A 19,518-nucleotide genomic window follows, 5' to 3' on the forward strand; every position below is an offset into this window, starting at 1 on the left:
ATAAAGAGCGTCGACTGTATACTTCTTACCCATTCGTTAGTCCGCGTCGCTTAATAAAGTCGGTGTGTGTGTCTCTCTTCCATAAAGTTTATTTCATTTTATTCGCTCATCCACTTCTTCAATTAATGTCGGCCGTTAAGCAATCTGATTGGGACATTCGCCATTGCTAATCCCTTCTGCCAAGATGATGCACAAAGTCATTTACGAACTAAGACCGACTCATTCGTTTTTTTGCTACTTCTCTTGATTTCACTTCTAGAATGTTCTTTATTAACTCCTTTTTTATCCTTTTTTTTTTCTCTCCTGTCTTGTGTCTTTCTCATTGAAGTTTTTCTTTCCCTACTTGTAATGTTTCAAAGAAATTTTCTGCCGTGTAGCCATTATAACTCGAGAGCTCCACATTCTCTTCTTTTTTGCCCCTCCCCGATTAAAAGAAAAGATTTATGAGATAAAATTAAAGACCTTACGTGTAGTATTCCGTTTTTTATTTATTCATTCATTGAAATATAAATTTTTGAATTACTTAATTGAAACTTCTTGAAAGAGAATGCGCGTTTTTCTGGTAGAAAATAGTTTGTTCATTTAGTTTGTTTTTATTACTTATCAGAACTTTAATATTTTTTCCCCTTTTAAATCAATATTAAATTTTTTCGAATCAGGTGGTATTGAAAATAAAGGAGTATTTATGTTTGTGGATAAGGAAAGTCACACACCGATGATGTTAGAAGCATGATATTTTCTTGTTTTCCTATCGCAACGCATTTGGCGGATCGAAAATTGCTTCTTTTAAGTTTGGTCATAATCAATATCGGTCATCTCATCACTATTGGTCTACCTCAAGATTGCTTAACCCTTTGGAGAGTGCGAGGTCGCTTCATTGGTTTGAAAACGTGTTGCGGGCCACTTAAGTGATCTGTTTATGAGATACGGGCAATCTGAGTGATCTGTTTATGCGATACGGGCAATCTGAGTGATCTGTTTATGAGATACGGGCAATCTGAGTGATCTGTTTATGAGATACGGGCAATCTGAGTGATCGGTTTCTATGCTACGGGGCCAACTAAGTGATTTGGAACTCTTCCGAGGGCTACTCAATTGAAGTAAGAATGTGTTGTGGGTCACTTAATTAATCTGGGAAAGCGGCGCGGGTCACTCAAGTGAACTTGAAATGTGCCGCAAGCAACTTAGGTGAGAATATGTCGCAGGCCACTTAAAGGGCTGATACACGACCAAATGGACATACGAGCCGGATGGGGTCCCCGGGAAGCAATCATTTTATGTCTTTCAATACAAAGGCTATATAACAGTGTTTCTCAACCGCTGGGCAATGAAAACAGTCAATTCGGGCAGTGCGGGATTCTCGATTCATTTTCCCCCATTTATTTCCCATAACAGGGTATTCCAGCCCCCCCCAAAAAAAAGAAATCGACCCCCTCCCCGCCGGCTTCCAAAGGTTGAGAACCACTGCCATAGATGACGTGAAGGGAACCAACAACGGTTCTTGAAATTACCGACATACCCGTGCTCCTCATACTTAAGTGATCTGGAACAGCATCATAGGTCACTTAAGTGATCTGGTTGTTTGCAGCTTAATTTATTTCACCATAACTTGGTTTTACGTAACGAGCTAAATCAGATGGCTTCAATAGGCGACATTTGGCTCGCGGGCCATGGATTGAGCATGTATGGCCCTTAACTTGGCCATTCAATGCAAAGCAGTGTTCTACAATACGCATCTAGATAAGTGATTTACACATCAAAAATCAATTTTGATGTGTAATCACATTCAATTTTCAACAATCGTGAAATTATTTCTTTTGATAATTGAGAAATTATTTGCTTTTTCTTTCCATCCTTTCTTATTATATTCCCGTTAATGATTTTTTTTGTACACACATAATGTATAGTATCTTTCTACATAAATGCTACATCTTTCCATATATAGGGTGCATAGCAAACGGGGGGTATGTCATTTTACTGGCGGACCGTTGATCCTAGCGTTGTACTTCCAATTAGAAAAAGTTTTTAAATAACGTGTAGTACTCAGGTATGCCATTCATGTTTCACACACACACAAGGGGTTGTACAGTTATTAAAATATAAAAATAAACTTTTGGACAGTTTCCCCGTGTGCCCAAAACCCTATTAGAAAGTTCTTGCCCGGTCTCTTCTGATGCAAAATAAGAGAGAAAAAAGAAAAAACCCATGTTCCTAAATGCAATATTCACTGAGATATTTCGAATTAGATAAACAGAAGAAATTTAGGGTAAAAACAGCATTAAATGCGGGATAACCCGGGGTATGCCGTTTTTTACCCGTACTTTTAAAGCTGTTTTTTCCCAATTTTCCTCCATTTTTTAGAATTCGAATATCTCACCGAATATTATACTTTTAGAAATGAGAAATTATTTTTGTTGGCATCAGGACAGACAAGGCAATAACTTTGTGACTAGGTTCTTGAACACAGGGTGTCCATATAAAAAGTTAACATTTTTATTTTAATAACTATACAACCCCTTGGAACATGAATGCCATATGTGAGTACTACGTTATTTGAAACCTTTTCTGATTTTAAGTATACCTGTAGGATCAACGGTTCACCTGTAAATTAGCATACCGATAAGGTCAAATACATCCCGCCTTACATGTTTTGAACAAAGGTTTCAAGGCGTTAAATTGGCATACCGGCTGTTTGCTATGCACCCTGTATAATTTTCCGTACTATATGTACGTAAGAGCGAAAGGGAAGACGTAGGATGAGGGTGAAAAGAGGACTTTAAAAAAATCTCTTGTAAACCTTATCTATATTATACTTTATTTTCTGTTGTATTTTTCTTCCTTTCATCTTTCCTTTTTCTAACGTGCGGTTGAGTTAGGACGCGATTACCAGATTTATCGCCGATTCATCAAATGAAGATAATTCGAATTTGTTGCGAAAAGATTGTACGTGGGGTGGGAAAATTATTTCCCATAAATTTAGAAATTATTTCTCTCGTTAGTTTTGAAATGTTAGCTCTTGGGAGTAATGGAAAATTTTTTTTTTGGGACCGCAAGGTCCAAAAGGTTGAAAATAGAACTAGTATTGATCTGTTCATTCAGACTAGTGCCATTCACTTTATTTCCCGCCATTCCCAACAATTTTTCAGTGTTCAGCGAACACTTTGCATAACCTTTGGCAAATTATTTAGCGATGATTGGTTAATGCAGGGGCGGATTTAGAGCTAGCTCACTGTTGGGAGGGGTGATTTCACAAATTTTGTTGCGGATAGAGTGACCATACACTCCGAAATTTTCCGGGACAATCCCGGTTTTTTCCTTCATCCCAACCTTTTTTTGAAAAAAATTCCCCATTTTTTATTCGAAGTTTTCTTGAATTTGTTATTTAATCAAAAAAGTTGATACAAGTAATTTTCAACAGATTTATTGAATGCAATATTATCATATGGAAGATCCGAAAATTTCAGGGATAATCTCATTTCGCTTGGGAGAGGGGAGGGCTGATCACCTCAATCACCCCGCCTTCTCCCATAGATCCACGCCTAGGTTAATGTCCCACATTTTACCATATATACGATTGCACAATTTCCGTTTTTTTTCGGTTAAAATAGGAGAAAACTTTTGACATGATGCCTAGCTGATCAAGAGGAGCTGATTTCTAATTTGACATCTCACCCTCTGATATCTCCAACAAAGACTAAGAATGTAAAAGCATTTTCTTCGATATACATTTCATTAATCGAATTGTGGATCGTCGTCTTTTGTTTTTAAGATCCTAACAAAATAAAGTTACCAATTTCAAAGTTGAATCTTGAGGTTAAACAAAAGTTGAAAAAAATCAAATTAAAAATCTTGGTGTTCAAGTTCAGCGAATCTTCTATGAACATTTTCCTGAATCAAAGATGTATCTTCTTGTTCTCATCCTCATCTCGAGTAAGTTTTTATTTGTTTGTTGTTCGTGATACAATTGTGTTACAAAGCATTACTACCGCGGTTTAAGCCCAAAAATGGGCCAGTTCGCGAATTGGCCAATTTCGTGGTGATCCGACCAATGTCTGAAATTCGGGCTTTGGGTAGTCAGTTCGCGAAGTGGTTGGAGATCCCTGGCCAAAGTCCGAAAAGAGAAGACGTGTTTCTGGGTCCTTGCCAAATGGGCGTATTTTTATCGTGACATTTATGGTCACTTTAGCTTTAGCAACCTATCATATCGTGGTCACGATGCGGTAATTATTTTTTTTTAAAGTAAAATTTGACCGTAAACTATATATGTCAAAATTATTTTTATAAAAGTTTTTCTCCCCACATGGAGCTAATTCAGTACAGCTGCTATTTATAGCCATGTATCACACGTTGGCAATGAAAAAAAAAAAAATTTTTTTTTCATTGCCTACCGGACATTCTTACATCAGCACATTGAACTGTGGCCAGGAATCCCCAGCAAATTCGCCGGCCAAAGCTCGAATAATCTCTGGTTATTTCTGAAAATCAGATTTTGGCCAAAACTTTTTCTTCTGGGCCGTGCTTCGGACTTTGGCAGTAAAATATACCGTGAAACCCATCGATATGTGTGACCCACAGAACCAGACTTTTTGTTCTTTCAATAGAAGTGCGCCCTCATTCGGAGGGTCCCTCAAATGGACGTTTGACTGTATCATAGAATTTAAAATACAACCGAGTCCGGCTCATGACGAAATCGGTAACTAAGAAGTATTGCATCTAAACTGGAAAATTTCGTTCTCCCTCTTTTTCCGTTCAAGTAAACCTGCAAATAGGCTACCAGAAGCCTATGTTGAAAAGGGATGGTCAGGCTGAAGTTGGTTTTCTGTGATTGACAACTTTGAGGCACGAATGTGAGCCGACCTCTCCGTTTAAAAGTCCCGCCACAAAGAACAACAGGCCTACACAAAGATACAGTTATTCAATCATTGCACTTCACTCATAGTTAGAAAAATTCGTGGCAGATGGCAGCATACACTACATGGTTCCCAACTTCGAGGCGCAAATGCGAGCCGATCTCCCCGCGAGTCCTCCCCGAGGTGCATGTGTGGTTTAGTAGCAGCAATACTTTTGCAGGCTGTGGTTGTGTTCTGCCAGCGTCTTCTATAGCTGGATATGTTTATACCTATCTCTGGCCATGGGGGGCCATTCAAGTATTACGTAAGCATATTTTCAGCCATTTTTGACCCCCTCCCCCACCCCCCTCGTCAGCAAAAGTCAGCAAAACACTGACCCCCCCCCTACCCCCCTGTCAGTAAAATTTCGTCAGCAGCTTAGAATATTTCATATCTTCAAAAAGGGGTGGTTGATGACGTAAGCAACTTTCAAATTCTCTCCCCTCCTTGTCATCAAAAGTCAGCAAATCCGAACCCCCCCCCCCCCGATGCTGACGTAATACTTGATGACCCCTAAGTAGCGCTGGTTTTGATCATTCGCAGAAGCGCTCGAATGAAGAGGGATCGATCGACATAATCGCAGTTCTGTTTATATCGGCGTCTCTCAGTCTTTGTGAATCCCATTATTATGTCCGTACCAATTTCAACAGACCACTTACAGCAAAGATGCTCAAACGTTAGGACAGTGCGGGCCACTTGAATGAAAACTATTTTGAAAACTAGGCGCGGGCAACAACATTAAGTGATCTGGAACAGCACCGCAGGTGACTTAAGTGATCTGTAAATGTGAAGAGCGAGCCACTTAAATGATCTGTAGATGTACCACGGGACACTTAAGTAGGCCTAATCTGGAACTGTGCAGCGGTGATCTGTAAATATGATGCGGGTCACATGAGTGATCTGGAACTGTGGCGTGGGCCATTTAAGTGCTGTGTAAATACACCGCAGGTCATTCTCAAGCAGCCACTGTGGTGGTCGAGTGGTCATAGTAATGGACTCGCATCGCGAGGATCCGGGTTCAAACCCTACCGTCGCCACACTGGTTGTCGGCCGAAGTTGGTTTTCTGCGGTTTCCCAACTTCGAGGAGCGAGTCGATCTTCCTGTTAAAAAGTTTCTCCGCAGAGAGCAACAGGCCTACACAACGGTATAATTATTCATTCATTACACTTCACTCACCATGAGTTGAAAAAAAAACCTCATAGTTTAAAAAAATTAATTGCAGATGGCAGCACGACAAATAACAAGCATTATACAGAAACAAACTTCACGGAATGTTCACTATACGTACACACACATTTCAACACTTACCAGTTTGTTAGAAGTTCCGCAGAGGAATATGGACGAGATGCATGTCTGGTTTAGTAGAAGTAGGTCACTCAAGTGATCTAAAAACATACCGTGGGTCACTAGGTGATCTGAAAATGCGCAGCTGGTCACTTAAATGATGTATAAATGTGTCACTCAAATACTGTGTAACTGTGCCACGGTGATTTGCAAATATCCTGTTTGATCCTTAAGTGATCTGGGACTACGCCGCGGTGATATGCAAACATGCTGTGGGTCACTTGAGTGATCTGGAAATGCACCGCGAGCCATTTAAACGTCTGAGAATATGCCAGAGGACACTCAAGTGATTTGGAACTGCACCGTGAATCATATAAGTGATCTGGACAGGAGACGATTTGTTCACATTTGTAAAATCAGATGATTCACATTTGGCCCGTTGACCGTGTATGACTTACAGTGATTCTTACCACGCAGCGATTCTTAAATGTTTGCTACCCACGCCTTTCTTGCCTCAGTGAACGTTTACCCGCGGCTCCTTAAAACAGTCTGATAGAGATAGGGAGAGAACCCCACTCTCCAAAGCACTGAACAGGAATACGCACAAATATGTACAGCTCACTTCTAACAAAAATTGGCAACGCCATAAAGACCAGTGACGCAAACTTTGATAATCACTGGCTTAAAGTATATGGAGATCTAACATTTTATTCAAACCAAATGTACAATTTTCATTTTAATTGTAATTAAATTTCAAGCACCAGGGTAACAGCACCTATCTTCACCCAGGCTATGGGGCCGTTAAGTATTACGTAAGCAAATTTTTAGCCATTTTTGACCCCTCCCCCCCTTGTCAGCAAAATTTCGTCATCAGCTCTGCCCCTCTGAATCCTAACTCATATTTTCATAAGGGTTGGTTGATGACATAAGCATTATCCAACCCCCCCCCCCTTGTCATCAAAAGTCAGCAAATCGGAACCCCCCCATCGATGATGACGTAATACTTGAATGGCCCCTATGTAATAAGGGCTTCTTCATGAGGCGCTGGCGTCGGTACCAGCTGACGTTATGCTTGACGTCATTGATCAAGCAGAACTGAAAGTGCGTCCGCTTTGCTACCCTGCTAATTACGATACTTTGCTCTACTGCCCATTTATGGCTATTGGATATTCTACAAAAAAAAAGGTAAAGATGGCGCGGCCTGTATATCCAGTGGCTATAGGTAAGATGATCTTCTTCAGTGACGTCACAAGCCGCTGTGGTAGTCGAGTGGTCAGAGTGACGGACTCGCATCGTGAGAACCCGAGTTCAAACCCCAACACAGCCAAAGTGGTGGTCGGCTGAAGTTGATTTTCTGGTTCCCAACTTCGAAGCGAATGCGAGCCGTTGAAAACGTCTCGCCACAGAGAGCAACAGGCCTACAAATTGTACGAATATTCAATCGTTACATTTCCCTCACGAAATATAGATGGCAGCACACTAAAAAAATCAGACACAAAACTAGATACGCACACTTCCGGCACAACTCACTAAATAGTAAATTGCCCACGGCGATAGACCTGAGTTGCGCTCGGTTTCAAAGAATTAAAGAAAGAAGGAAGTGATGTGTGTCAGGAGCTTCGCGCGCTGAAGCTTTCTGCTACAGATGGTGCTGGCGTTTGCAAAGAGACAAAAAAAAAGCCCTTTCTGTATAGCCCTGATCTTCACCACCATCGGACACAGGGCAATATGGCTTTATGACGCGCCGAAGTAGTACAAGCTGACATGCGTGACGTCATTGCTCAAATTAAACGACTAAACTGTAAACAAAGCCGCGCCAATTTTCAGCACGTTCTTGTACTGATGTCGTCTGTGCTAAAAAAAAAAAAGTGTTTAAAACAGTGACGTCACACAGTAGCTCCAAGAACACACCCACTGAGCCAATGTGACAAGAGTGACTTAAGAGCGATATATAGTCCTGCATCGGAACACCTCTAGTTCATCTCGATTCGGGTTAATTAACTCGAGAATTTATCATGTATCGGATCTAATAGATATCGAATATAGCAAATGTTCCTTGAGTTCCCCCAGTGCGGTTTCGTTATATTCGGGTTCGACTGTATTAACATCAATTCATTTTGCTCTTAGGTTCGGTTATTGTCTCGTCCCAGTTCAGCATGCGTGAAACCAACTCGATGCAAGACCACTTTACGCCGACAGAGTACAGTTTTGATGCGGTTCAAAACGATTTCTGCACCGGACCGAGCATCGACGAGTGCTATCATAACCACTCTGAACAGTTAAAGAACTTTCGGTAAGGCTATTTTATTGCTATTATATAGACCTATAGTTCATTATCTTATCTTAGCAAGGGCTGGAATAATCAAGGGGCTCACGCACGGCCCGGGGGCTTTAAGGGCATAGGGTTAAAGGGCAGGGAAATGCGATCTACTACTATAAGTTATGAACGAAATTTCTCATCCATATGATTTTTGCTGAGACATTAGGGGCGTATTTTAATGCTATAATATCATCGAATTCACCAATATTTAATCATACATCTATGCATGAATATGTAATTCAAGATATACGGAAGACTGGATGTTGTGAAGATATTTATTATTTGAGATGTTAATTTTTTTAAGGAAGGAAAAAACTCATCTCTGCCTCTACCGTAGGCAATCGAGGGACCCGGGTTCGACTCCCGGTAGAGGCAGAGATGAGTTTTTTCCTTCCTTAAAAAAATTAACATCTCAAATAATAAATATCTTCACAACATCCAGTCTTCCGTATATCTTGTATTAACAAGTGGAGAGCGACATTCATGTCAAATATGTAATTCGTTTATAACATCACACACTTTTTCTTTCACAAAGACAGCAGTAATATTCACAATTGTGTAATAACTTTTATATCAGTCGAATCCCGTTATAACTTATAACCCGCCAAGACACCGGAGGAATCACTTCGTTAAAACGAAATTTTGTTATAAAGGAATTCCAGGTTACCTAGCATTGTTCTCATGTAAACTTATATGGGGGATTGAAAAAGTGTTCGTTAAAACGAGATTTTCGCTATAACGGTATTCGTTAAAACGGGATTCGACTGTAGTTAAAGTTCATTGTCGAGAATCTCGCTATTACGAGTAAATCCGCTACTGATTGTAAAATACAGTAAAACCCCTCTTTTTGTAAACACTCGCGGGACAAAAAAAAAACGTCCTTATAAAAGGTGTTGACCACATCAGAGGATTCCTGTTGAAACTGTAAAATAAAGCATTGGCAATAACTGAAATGCGGTTCTTTTTTGTTTGCAAATGAACGAAATTCTGACTATATAAGATGCGTTTGAAGTCACGAAAGAGTGAATTATATTACTGCAATAACTTGCAATTAAATTTACAAAAGAAATATCATATAACGTTTATATACGGAATTTACATCTTTTTGGAAAAAATGACTAATCGTGGTGACTCAGTGAAACGTGGGTTTCACTGAGTATTCAGTTCCTCCAAAAAATTGGTACGGAGTGATTTTTTGAACACATTTTCGGCATTTTTTTAAAGTAAACCCATACTTCCACTCTTTAGTGGCTGGTGAGATAAAAGCCGAATTAGGACTCATAGGACACCCTGTGCAAATGTTTACCCCCCCGTAAATATATCTATATCCCCCGACATACTCTGATGTATAGAATGTTTCTCGTAGGCTATATTTCTGGAATTTTTTCCCGCGTTTTCAATTTTAATCTCTACAATTTTCCAGAAAACCTGACGCGATTGGTAATCCCAACATTTATAACACATTCCTGTTCATTTCAGAGCCATCCAATCGAGGATTTCACAATTCCGGAGCTTCGTCTTAGAGATGGGATGCGATTGGATTTCATCAGGCTATGAACAGATCAATGCAGCAGCTCTTCAAGTATGCGATGTACTAGAAAACAATCTTGATTACAGTAGGTGATGTTTTTTTTTTTTAAATTAATTATTACCATTTGATCATTTTCTGCTCGCGAGGGCCAATTTGACCTGTATCCACAATTTATTGCGGATTCCGAACGGGTGCCTTTCGTTTTATATTCATCGAGAGGCTGGTGCGCTAACCCCTCGATATGAGATTCCCTGCGGTAGCAATCTTTTTGTGTGGTCACGTTACCGTTTTTGTTGTGTTCGCCGTGTCAAAAAAGTTTCTACTGAGGATGAACCGGGTAGAGAACTCACGGGAACTCTAAAGATCCTTTGATACTTTAAGCTAGTAACTTATTGACCTACGCTACCGCGCACTTGAGTTATTATCATTACAAATATCATTATATATATATATTTTTCATGTTATTATACTAGCGATTACTTAATTGCCCCCTTGTAACAATTTACTGGCGAACCGTTTATGCTATTAGGAACTTCCTATTAGAAAAAATATCCAAATAAGGTGTAGAACTCAGATACGCCATTCGTATCGCAAGAAGTTGTATAGTTATTAAAAAAAAACTTTTTATATGGTCCTTTAGTCGTTAATTCCAATTAGAAAAATTTTTCCCTGTCTCTCCTGATGCCAACTAAAATAATTCCACGTATCGAAGGACAGTATTCGCTGAGATATTCAGGTTGGAAAGACAGAGAAAACTTCTGAAAAAACACTATTAAATGCGGGTTAAATCGTTTCAAATACAAATACAACGCCACAACAGGCAAATTGCCCAACGAGGTGGCTGACTTTAGAACATCATGGATCCCCGAGCCATTTTTTGGCGGCTGTACCTGCTACTGCTACACCACACATGCACCCCGCCCACACCCCCCCCCCCCCGCGGAACTCCCAACGAATCGGTACATGCGGGAATGTGCGTGTACGTGTTGTGAAACCTGACGTGAAGTTTTTTGTTTCTCTGTAATGCTTATTATGTGTAGTGCTGCCATCTGCCACCAGTTTTTCTAACTATGAGTGAATTGTTATGATTGAATGATTTATCGTTGTAGGACTGTTGCTCTCTGTGGCAAGACTTTTTAACGGGAGATCGGCTCGATATTTGCGCCTTGAAGTTGGGAACCACAGAAAACCAACTTCAGCCGACCACCACTGTGGGATTCGAACCCGGATCCTCGCATCGCGAGTCCGTCACTATAACCACTCGACCACCACAGCGGCAATATAATGCTGTCCCCCTCCCCCCCAAAATAGGAAATTTCATAAAAATTGATAATTGCAATTTCATTAAGATTAATTGACCACTGACCCGTGTTTTTAAGTAAAACATGGGTCACATGGTCATCCTATACGTTCGTCTTTCAGCAGCAGAAATATCATGTTTGGCCTACAGACTGAAAGGTTGTGCGTGCACCCCCAATCCTTTGAATTAAGAATAAAACATCTAAGAGTAAGTACGAAGACGTTGATGTGGAAAAAGTATTCTCCCACCCATAAAATGAAGTTAGAGAAAGAATATGCAATTTGTGTTTGTCCCTCCGTGTATTTGCCTGTGACTGAAGGGAAGGAATTTATCAGTCACTTCCTCATTATGTGAGCAAGGCTGTCTCAATTCAATGATTTACATCTCGAACTTCCAATGAATCTCTTTGCAGACGTCGTCAAATACCATCGCTGCGTGGATAAAGCGGTTATAGCCTCGAGGATCGCCTGCTCACGAAAAGAAGTGCTTGGGAAAGATTTAGGAAGGTGAGTGATAACTAATGAAATCTCATTCTTTGATTGGAAAAAAAAGGTACCGTAAAACGGGACCATTTGCACCGTTTTTTGAAGTTCATTAAGTAAAACTCATGCTAGGCATAGCAAATATGTAAAATAATTTAGACAAATGTTGAGATATATTCTAAGATGATGTGAAAACAGGTGTGTGGCCATAAAAGCATTTTTTGAAAAGATGTTTATGAATTTTTTAAAATTAGTACAAAGTAAGGAACAGGAGTTGGTGACTGCATTACAAATACAATACAAATACAATTTAAAATTGATTACAATACAATACAATACAAATACCTTATATATTGATTATTTCTAAGCAAAACAATATTCTGGAGCACTGTCGACAAACTTAAAGTTAATTGTGTTAACACATATATGGATAGTTACCACTTATAATGATAGGTTGTTTTTTTTTGGTCTTGAAAGGGAAAAAAGTGATCAAAATTCGTAAAGGTGCAAATCCTCTTATTTAAGATATAAAAATCGGTAACTGATATGAATGAAATTTGGTAATAGTTTACCAGAAAACAAAAAAAAAAGCAAACAACATTAATTTTGAACGCAATAGGATTAATACTGAGCTGAAGTAAGCCTTAAACGAAACAAAAAACTGCATTTGGGTTTCTTTACATGACTTTTTGGGGGCTGCAAAGTAGCTCGGGAGTTTTGCTCAGGACGTAACCACCAAATTACTATCAAGCATGTAATGATAAATAATGAGTGAATTATAACTATATAGGAATGATTTAGAAGACAATTGGTTTCTATACATAAATAAACAGCATTTACTTTATAATTAAGTCGTTTTTACAGCAAAATGCACCTTATAATTGACAAAAATTCCAGGTGAAATCAAGCAGCACGGATAGGTTAAGCAAACGATATCCAAGAATAACGGATGTGTCAAACTCAATACATCGTTGCCGATGATGCCTCCTGTAGGTCCAAATCGAAACTGTTTGAATCGAAACTTACATTGAATTAGCCTCTAGGCAACCATGAATATTTTTTCAGGATTGGTGCGAAGTAGCCCCAGATTACGGTATCACTTTGTGAGAGAGTAGTACAAGTACAACGATGTTGAGATCTGAAATGTTGATCATTTGTAATGAAAGTACCAAAGGCGACTCGTCGGTGCCAAAAAATCCTTTTGCATTTTATTATGATATGGGCTAGGCTCAATTTTCGCATAGGCAAGTGAGACATTTACTCTTTGTCTCATGATTTTGAGTCCCAAAGTTTAGCAATATATATTCACTGATTAACTTGATAGCTTTGACCCCCCCGCCCCCCCCAGTTGTAGAGCACCCCGCTAATTTCTACTTTTCCCAAGAACCCCCACGTCAAAATCGGATTCCCTACTATGGGTTCTACATGGGTTTATTTTTTCACATCTGTATATCTTTGCGCTGCCAAAAAAACAAACTTTTACCAATGTTTGAACTTTTTTGTGCAATCAGTTGTGTGGAATTCCCGTTCGATAAACTGGGGGTATTGTCATCGAATTTGCTTTTGGGTTTCTTTCGATTATAGATATCAATTGGTTATTGTCATCAGAAATCCCGATGTGATCACCTTAAGCGACGTGCACTGTGTAAACTTCTGTGCACAGACACGCAATGATATGTTTTCCTCTTGTATGGCTTGAAGATAAAACGCCAGATTAGCGCACGGCCGGATTATCGGGAGTCTACTGTAGTTAATAAATTAATCAAATAGCCTGCTGTAATTTGTAAACACTTATGATGCATTGGCGTTACGATTTTGTTAAACACATTTTTGTTTGTCATTCTGCAGGATGATGGATAACGTGAAGATGTGTGAAACCAAAAGAATTTTCACTCTATGCGCTGCCGAAAATCGGAAGTTACTAGAAATCTTGGAAGATCCAGCTCGAATGCGACAAAGGAAACAACCAACAATCTTCTCTGACTACTTCGGTAGTCTTGCAATTGTTAAATTGATCTTGGCCGGGACTCTACTATTTTATTTTCCGCTTGGTCGAAATACTTGAAAAAAATTTCAAAAATCATTGTTTCAGTGACTTCACAAACAAGCCTTTATGTGGATAGTTTTTGATTTCGATAAGTAAAACTCTGTGTGAAATTTTAAATGCAATGTATCCCGAACCAAAGCTATGTATATTCTGCAGCTTGTATTGACGGCCACACAAACACGTGTTAGGATAAACATTTGCTCTCACGGACGGACAAAATTGAAATTTTGTATTTAATGAAAGGTATTTTTGATATTGTGAAACACTTTTTATTATATATTGTAAATGTTTATGTAGATTTCAATAAACGCAGCGGCTGCACCGCAATGGCATGAATATCGTCTCAGACCGAATCAGTAAATGGTTGGTTAATTTCTGTATTCTGTAATAAATTGCAAATTTAGGTTTAGTATGTGCTAAATTACAAAATTATGTTATTGTTTTATACATAATTCCGCAAATCAAGCTAGATGAAAATGACGTGCATGTCAAACGTACACACGGGACTCAGTACAACATGACTATTTGTACATATCGTCTCCCTCATGCCAGAAACATGACTGTGAGTGTTCTTCGGGGGGGGGGGGCGTTCATGGGAAATGACATTTGAATGTTTACTCTATGGAAGTTATTTTCCCAAAACGCTTTGTAGCACGTGATTTAATAGGGATACACATTTGCGTTTCAAGAAAATCTTAGATAGCAAAATGAGGTATCCAATCAGCTGGTATCAGAGGTATCCAATAGCATCAGAAGGGGGAGGGGGGTATATTCAAGATTTGATTATGTATTAACGTGTGAAGAGATGAACATACTTTCAGCTTAGCTGGATCATTATTGGAATAATTATTTATATAAAAATAAAATCGAGTAATTATATAAAATGAAAATACACACTTTAAAATACCTATCATTTTTCATGGATTGAATTTCATGATCATTTCAGTACTTCAAAATCAGAAACTGATACTTGTTTAACAGATATGTAGGGTAAAAATAAGTGAAAAGCCATTCCTTTGAGGTAAAAATAATTAGCGAATTATGAACGTAATTTAACTGGATTTCAATTAATACCTCATCGTTTATAGATTCGTCTCGAGCTTTTGTCTTTTTCATTTCAAGAATAAAAAAAAGAAACCTTAATATATATGTAGGATGACTCCATATTTCCCTTGCCTCATTTTACTGGTGAACTGTTGATGCTGGAGGCATACCAATCCAATTACAAAAGTATTCAAATAGCGTGTGGACCTCAGATTCGTCATTCATGTTTCAAGTGGGTTTGTGGGTAAAATCGAGAAGCTATCCATAGTTAGATTAGGCAACCATAATCTTTTTTATGGGCGGACTATTATATAGTGTATTATTATTTTTTGGTGATATATATATTTATATTGTGTTGCTGCATTTTTGTTATATTTGACATTCGTATTTTTCATGGATATATTTGTTTGTCACCTCGTTTGGCCGTTTGCCTGTTGTAGCCTTTGTATTTGTTCTTGTGCAGTTATTTAAAACATAAAAACTAACTTCTTATACCGGCACACTGTCCTGAAAACCAAAGTAAAAACTTGTTTTCCCGTCTCTTCTAAGGCGAATAAGAAAATTCCACTTTTTCAAAGTGTGATATTTTTGTTGAGATATTTTTCAATTCAAAAACCGGTGAAAAGTTTTGAAAGAACAGCAAAAATGACGAAAAAAAAAAGGCAAGACGGCAAAATCTGCCCTATTGGGTTTTTGAAGACAGGGGTATCTGTATAAAATGTTAGTTTTATATTTTAGTAACTATACACAACCCTTTGCAATATAAATGACTGAGATCTACACGTTGTTTGGATACCTTTTCTAATTGGAAGTATGTCTCCAGGATCAACCGTTCACCAGTAAAATCCGGCAAAGCGATTTAAGTAATCACCCTGTATATATATTGAAGCTTTTCTCGATTTTCATATTGTTTTTTTATCTTTCCCTTTTCCACTCATCAATTCTTATTCTATACACATATCAGAATTCTTTTGACGTCGGAAAAGAACTCCTACGCAAAAATCCTGGATGGACGAGGGTGGGGGGAGTAATGAAAAGGAACTTATTATCATAAAATTGCATATTTTCAGCTGCTCCGATATTTATTTATATTGGTGGAAAAAAGCAATAAGACGGAACTGAGCTCAGGGTTTTCGTGGATACCGATATTTATAGGAAATAATCATAACATTAAATGACAGATGATATTGAAGGATTCAGCAAATCAGATCACATTATTTGCAAAAAGAGAAAATGATGTGATGATTGAATCTTAAAAAAAAAAAATGATTATTTGAAATTATAAGAGGTAAAGCTTACGAATGATCGGTAATCATAAAATTTGCCATTATAAGTAAAATTTTTGCGACTTTCTCTATTATACCGGACCTCAAGAATTTGATGAAAATTCGCTGAGATATCGGTGATTGGAATGACATACAAATCAAGTTCAATCACCAATATCTCAGCGAATTTTGATTCAATTTCTACGGCGTGAACTTATTTTGGTATAATAGAAAGAGGCGCAAAGTTTACTAATTGAGATTTTTTTGATTCGGGGTGAAAGTATAAAGATTTTAACTTTTATATATTTCTCTTAATAATCATTTTTCCAACGGGAGCAAGTTTTTCATATTATACTTTGATTTTAAAATGAACCCTTAACTGGGCTTTTGGTAAAAACGGAAACCTTTGGTGAAACACTTTCATCTACATACTATTCGATCTTTTTTTAGTCTCGTTGAAGTGGCTATAAACATAAATTAGAATTTGATAATTTAGATGTTTTGCATTCACCAAAGCTACACGATAACTGAATTAACTTGAAAAGCTGTTGTTTACTAGATTTTGTAGTTTCACACGTGTTCCTTTATACGATATCATAACTAACAATCGCTATAACTGTATCTTCATTTTCTTCGTATTCAAATTTAGTAAAAGTGATATATAAAAAACTACTTTCTGTATATCGTTTACGAGAGTTTATTGAGAAAAACTCATGCTAGGCATAGCAAATATATAAGATAGTTTTTGAAAACGATGCTGACATGTTTTAAGACAATGTGAGAACGGGTCTATTGCCATAAAAAACCCTTATAATTTTTTTTTAATGAATTTTCTTTTAAATTGGCGCAGAGTGACCAGTAGGAGCGGGTTACTTTGCACCACCTAATATAATTATTATTTCTCAGCAAGACAATATTTTGGAGCACTGTCGAGATCCACTTAAAATTCATCGTGTTGCCACATAGTGCTACGGGAAACTGACAGGAAATGGATGTTTTTGGTCATGAATGTGAAAAAATATCAAAATTAACAAAAGCGCAGCTCATCTCATTTCATATGTAAAAAAAAAACGAATATGAATGAAATTCGGTATTATTTTACCAACAAAGAAGAGGTACTCACTCGGCCACTAATATCAATTGCGCAAGCTCAATTAAGCGTAAAATTGCCGCTGTGGTGGTCGAGTGGTTATAGGACGGATTCGAGATGCGAAGATCCGGGTTCGAACCCCACAGTGGTGGTCGGCTGAAGTTGGTTTTCTGTGGTTCCCAACTTCAAGGCGCAAATGCGAGCCGATCTCCCCGTTAAAAAGTCTCGCCACAGAGAGCAACAGTCCTACAACGATAAATCATTCAATCATAACACTTCACTCATGGTTAGAAAAACTGGTGGCAGATGGCAGCACTACACATAACAAGCATTACAGAGAAACAAAAAACTTCACGTCAGGTTTCACAACACGTACACGCACATTCCCGCATGTACTGATTCGTTGGGGGGGGGGTGTGGTGTAGCAGTAGTAGGTAGGGCCTCCAAAAAATGGCTCGGGGATCCATGATGTTCTTAAGTCAGCCACCTCGTTGGGCAATTTGCCTGTTGTAGCGTTGTATTTGTATTTGTAAAACAATTAGGGGAGCAAGCAAAAAAGTGAAGAAAACCGTGCGAGACAGCCACGTATTGGCATACAATGGATAGTACACGCGTATCAATGCGCAATACAGAAAAAAGACGTAAAAAAATTTGGAATTAAGCTTTAATTCTTTGAAAATATGGAGAAAACATGAAAAGATGATTTAGGGCAACAATTTGGTTTCATGTAAACGATAAAAAAAAGTACTGTTTAGACATGATGCATGAGTTTTAATAGGGCGTGTGGTCTCCTCGAACAGCTAAGACTGCTGCACACCTGTTTGCCATGGATGCGATGAGGTTATCGATCAGACTTTGGGGAATACTGTTCCACTCCTCAAGAAGTGCAATCTGCAAGTCTCGGACAGTAACAGGCGGCCTTGGTCGCGCAGCAATGCGTCGTCCGAGCATGTCCCAAACATGCTCGATTGGATTCAGGTCAGGAGAGCACGCTGGCCATTCCATACGCTGTATTGTTTCAGCTTCAAGCATGTTCTCCACCAGACGAGCTCTATGCGGTCGGGCATTATCATCCTGGAAAACAAAGGAATCTCCAATGTCTCCAGCGTAAGGGATGACATGAGGTCGCAGTATCTCATCTGCATACCTTCGGGCCGTCAAAGTGCCATTCCGAATGATATGCAGGTCCGTACGTCCGCCTATGCTGATTCCACCCCTTACCATCGAACCAGCTCGTCTGTATTGTGACCTTTCACGAACGAATGTGGGGTTATTTCGAGTGCCCCTGTCCCTCCATACCAGAACACGTCGGGTGTCACACTCCAGACTGAATCGGGACTCGTCTGTAAACAGCACTTGGTTCCAATCATGTTGCTCCCAATCTCGATGTTCAGCAGCCCATCTTCTTCGGGCCGCACGGTGGCGTGGGGTCAACGGAATGCAGACCATTGGCCTACGTGCATAGAGCCCTTCCTCATGAAGCCGATTTCGTACTGTTTGGCTGGACACCCTTCGTCCTGTTGCCAAGAGCAACCGTCTTTGCAGCTGCTTAGTATTCTCTGTTCTGTTTCGACGGGCTGTTAACCGTACATACCGGTCATCAGTTGCTGTAGTGGCGCGTGGCCAACCTTGCCCTCGTCGACGTCTAACATTTCCTGTTTCTTGGAATCGATTCCACAGCCTTGCAACAACACTTGTGGTGACTCCAACAGCGTCCACGACACTACGTTGTGTTTGCCCGGATTCCAGTCTGCCTATAACGCGCCATGCCATGGATTCCGGTAAATCACGTTGTTGAGACATCCTCAAGTCACCTTGTCTCAAAAAAAAAAAATACTGCGCAATCGAATTTCACAGTTACGGCAGTAAAACAGACGTTTCTGCAACATCCCGATTTCTGCCCTTATCTCCTTTTTCAGGTTTTTGACGTCATGAACTTTGATTTGCATATGAAGTTTTCTTCTTCCGTTTCCTGCTAGGCTTTAAATTATGGATGATTCATTTTATGTTACTTATCGGTATACATCTTTGCGTAATTTTGTTAAAACCATGTGCTCCCCTAATTGTTTTGAGCAGTGTACTTTGGTATGCTTACATGACTTTTTTAGTGGTGCAAAGTAGCCCAGTTTTGCTCAGAACATAACAACCCAAATTACTATCGATAACATAATGGTAAATAATCAGCAAATTACAACGTTATGAGTATGATTTAAAAGACAATTAGTTTCAAAATATAAATAAAAAGTATTTACTTTCTTATTAAGT

The 19,518-nt window shown here is 38.9% G+C and overlaps 1 protein-coding gene across 1 annotated transcript; it reads left to right on the forward strand.

The window, feature by feature from the left end:
• The first annotated feature begins 8,286 nt into the window (after positions 1-8,286).
• Positions 8,287-14,188, forward strand: LOC149088640 (uncharacterized). The gene is made up of 4 exons (XM_089253056.1): positions 8,287-8,467; positions 9,974-10,110; positions 11,738-11,831; positions 13,656-14,188. Exons 1-4 carry the CDS (start codon positions 8,331-8,333, stop codon positions 13,870-13,872), a joined length of 585 nt encoding a protein of 194 aa, XP_089109182.1. The 5' UTR covers positions 8,287-8,330; the 3' UTR covers positions 13,873-14,188.
• Positions 14,189-19,518: the final 5,330 nt, after the last annotated feature.

This window comes from Pholcus phalangioides, unplaced genomic scaffold (genome assembly GCF_987345545.1).
Source record: "Pholcus phalangioides strain wild (caught in Gottingen) unplaced genomic scaffold, Ppha-v1.0 ptg000003l_1, whole genome shotgun sequence".
Classification (NCBI taxonomy): Eukaryota; Metazoa; Arthropoda; class Arachnida; order Araneae; family Pholcidae; genus Pholcus; species Pholcus phalangioides.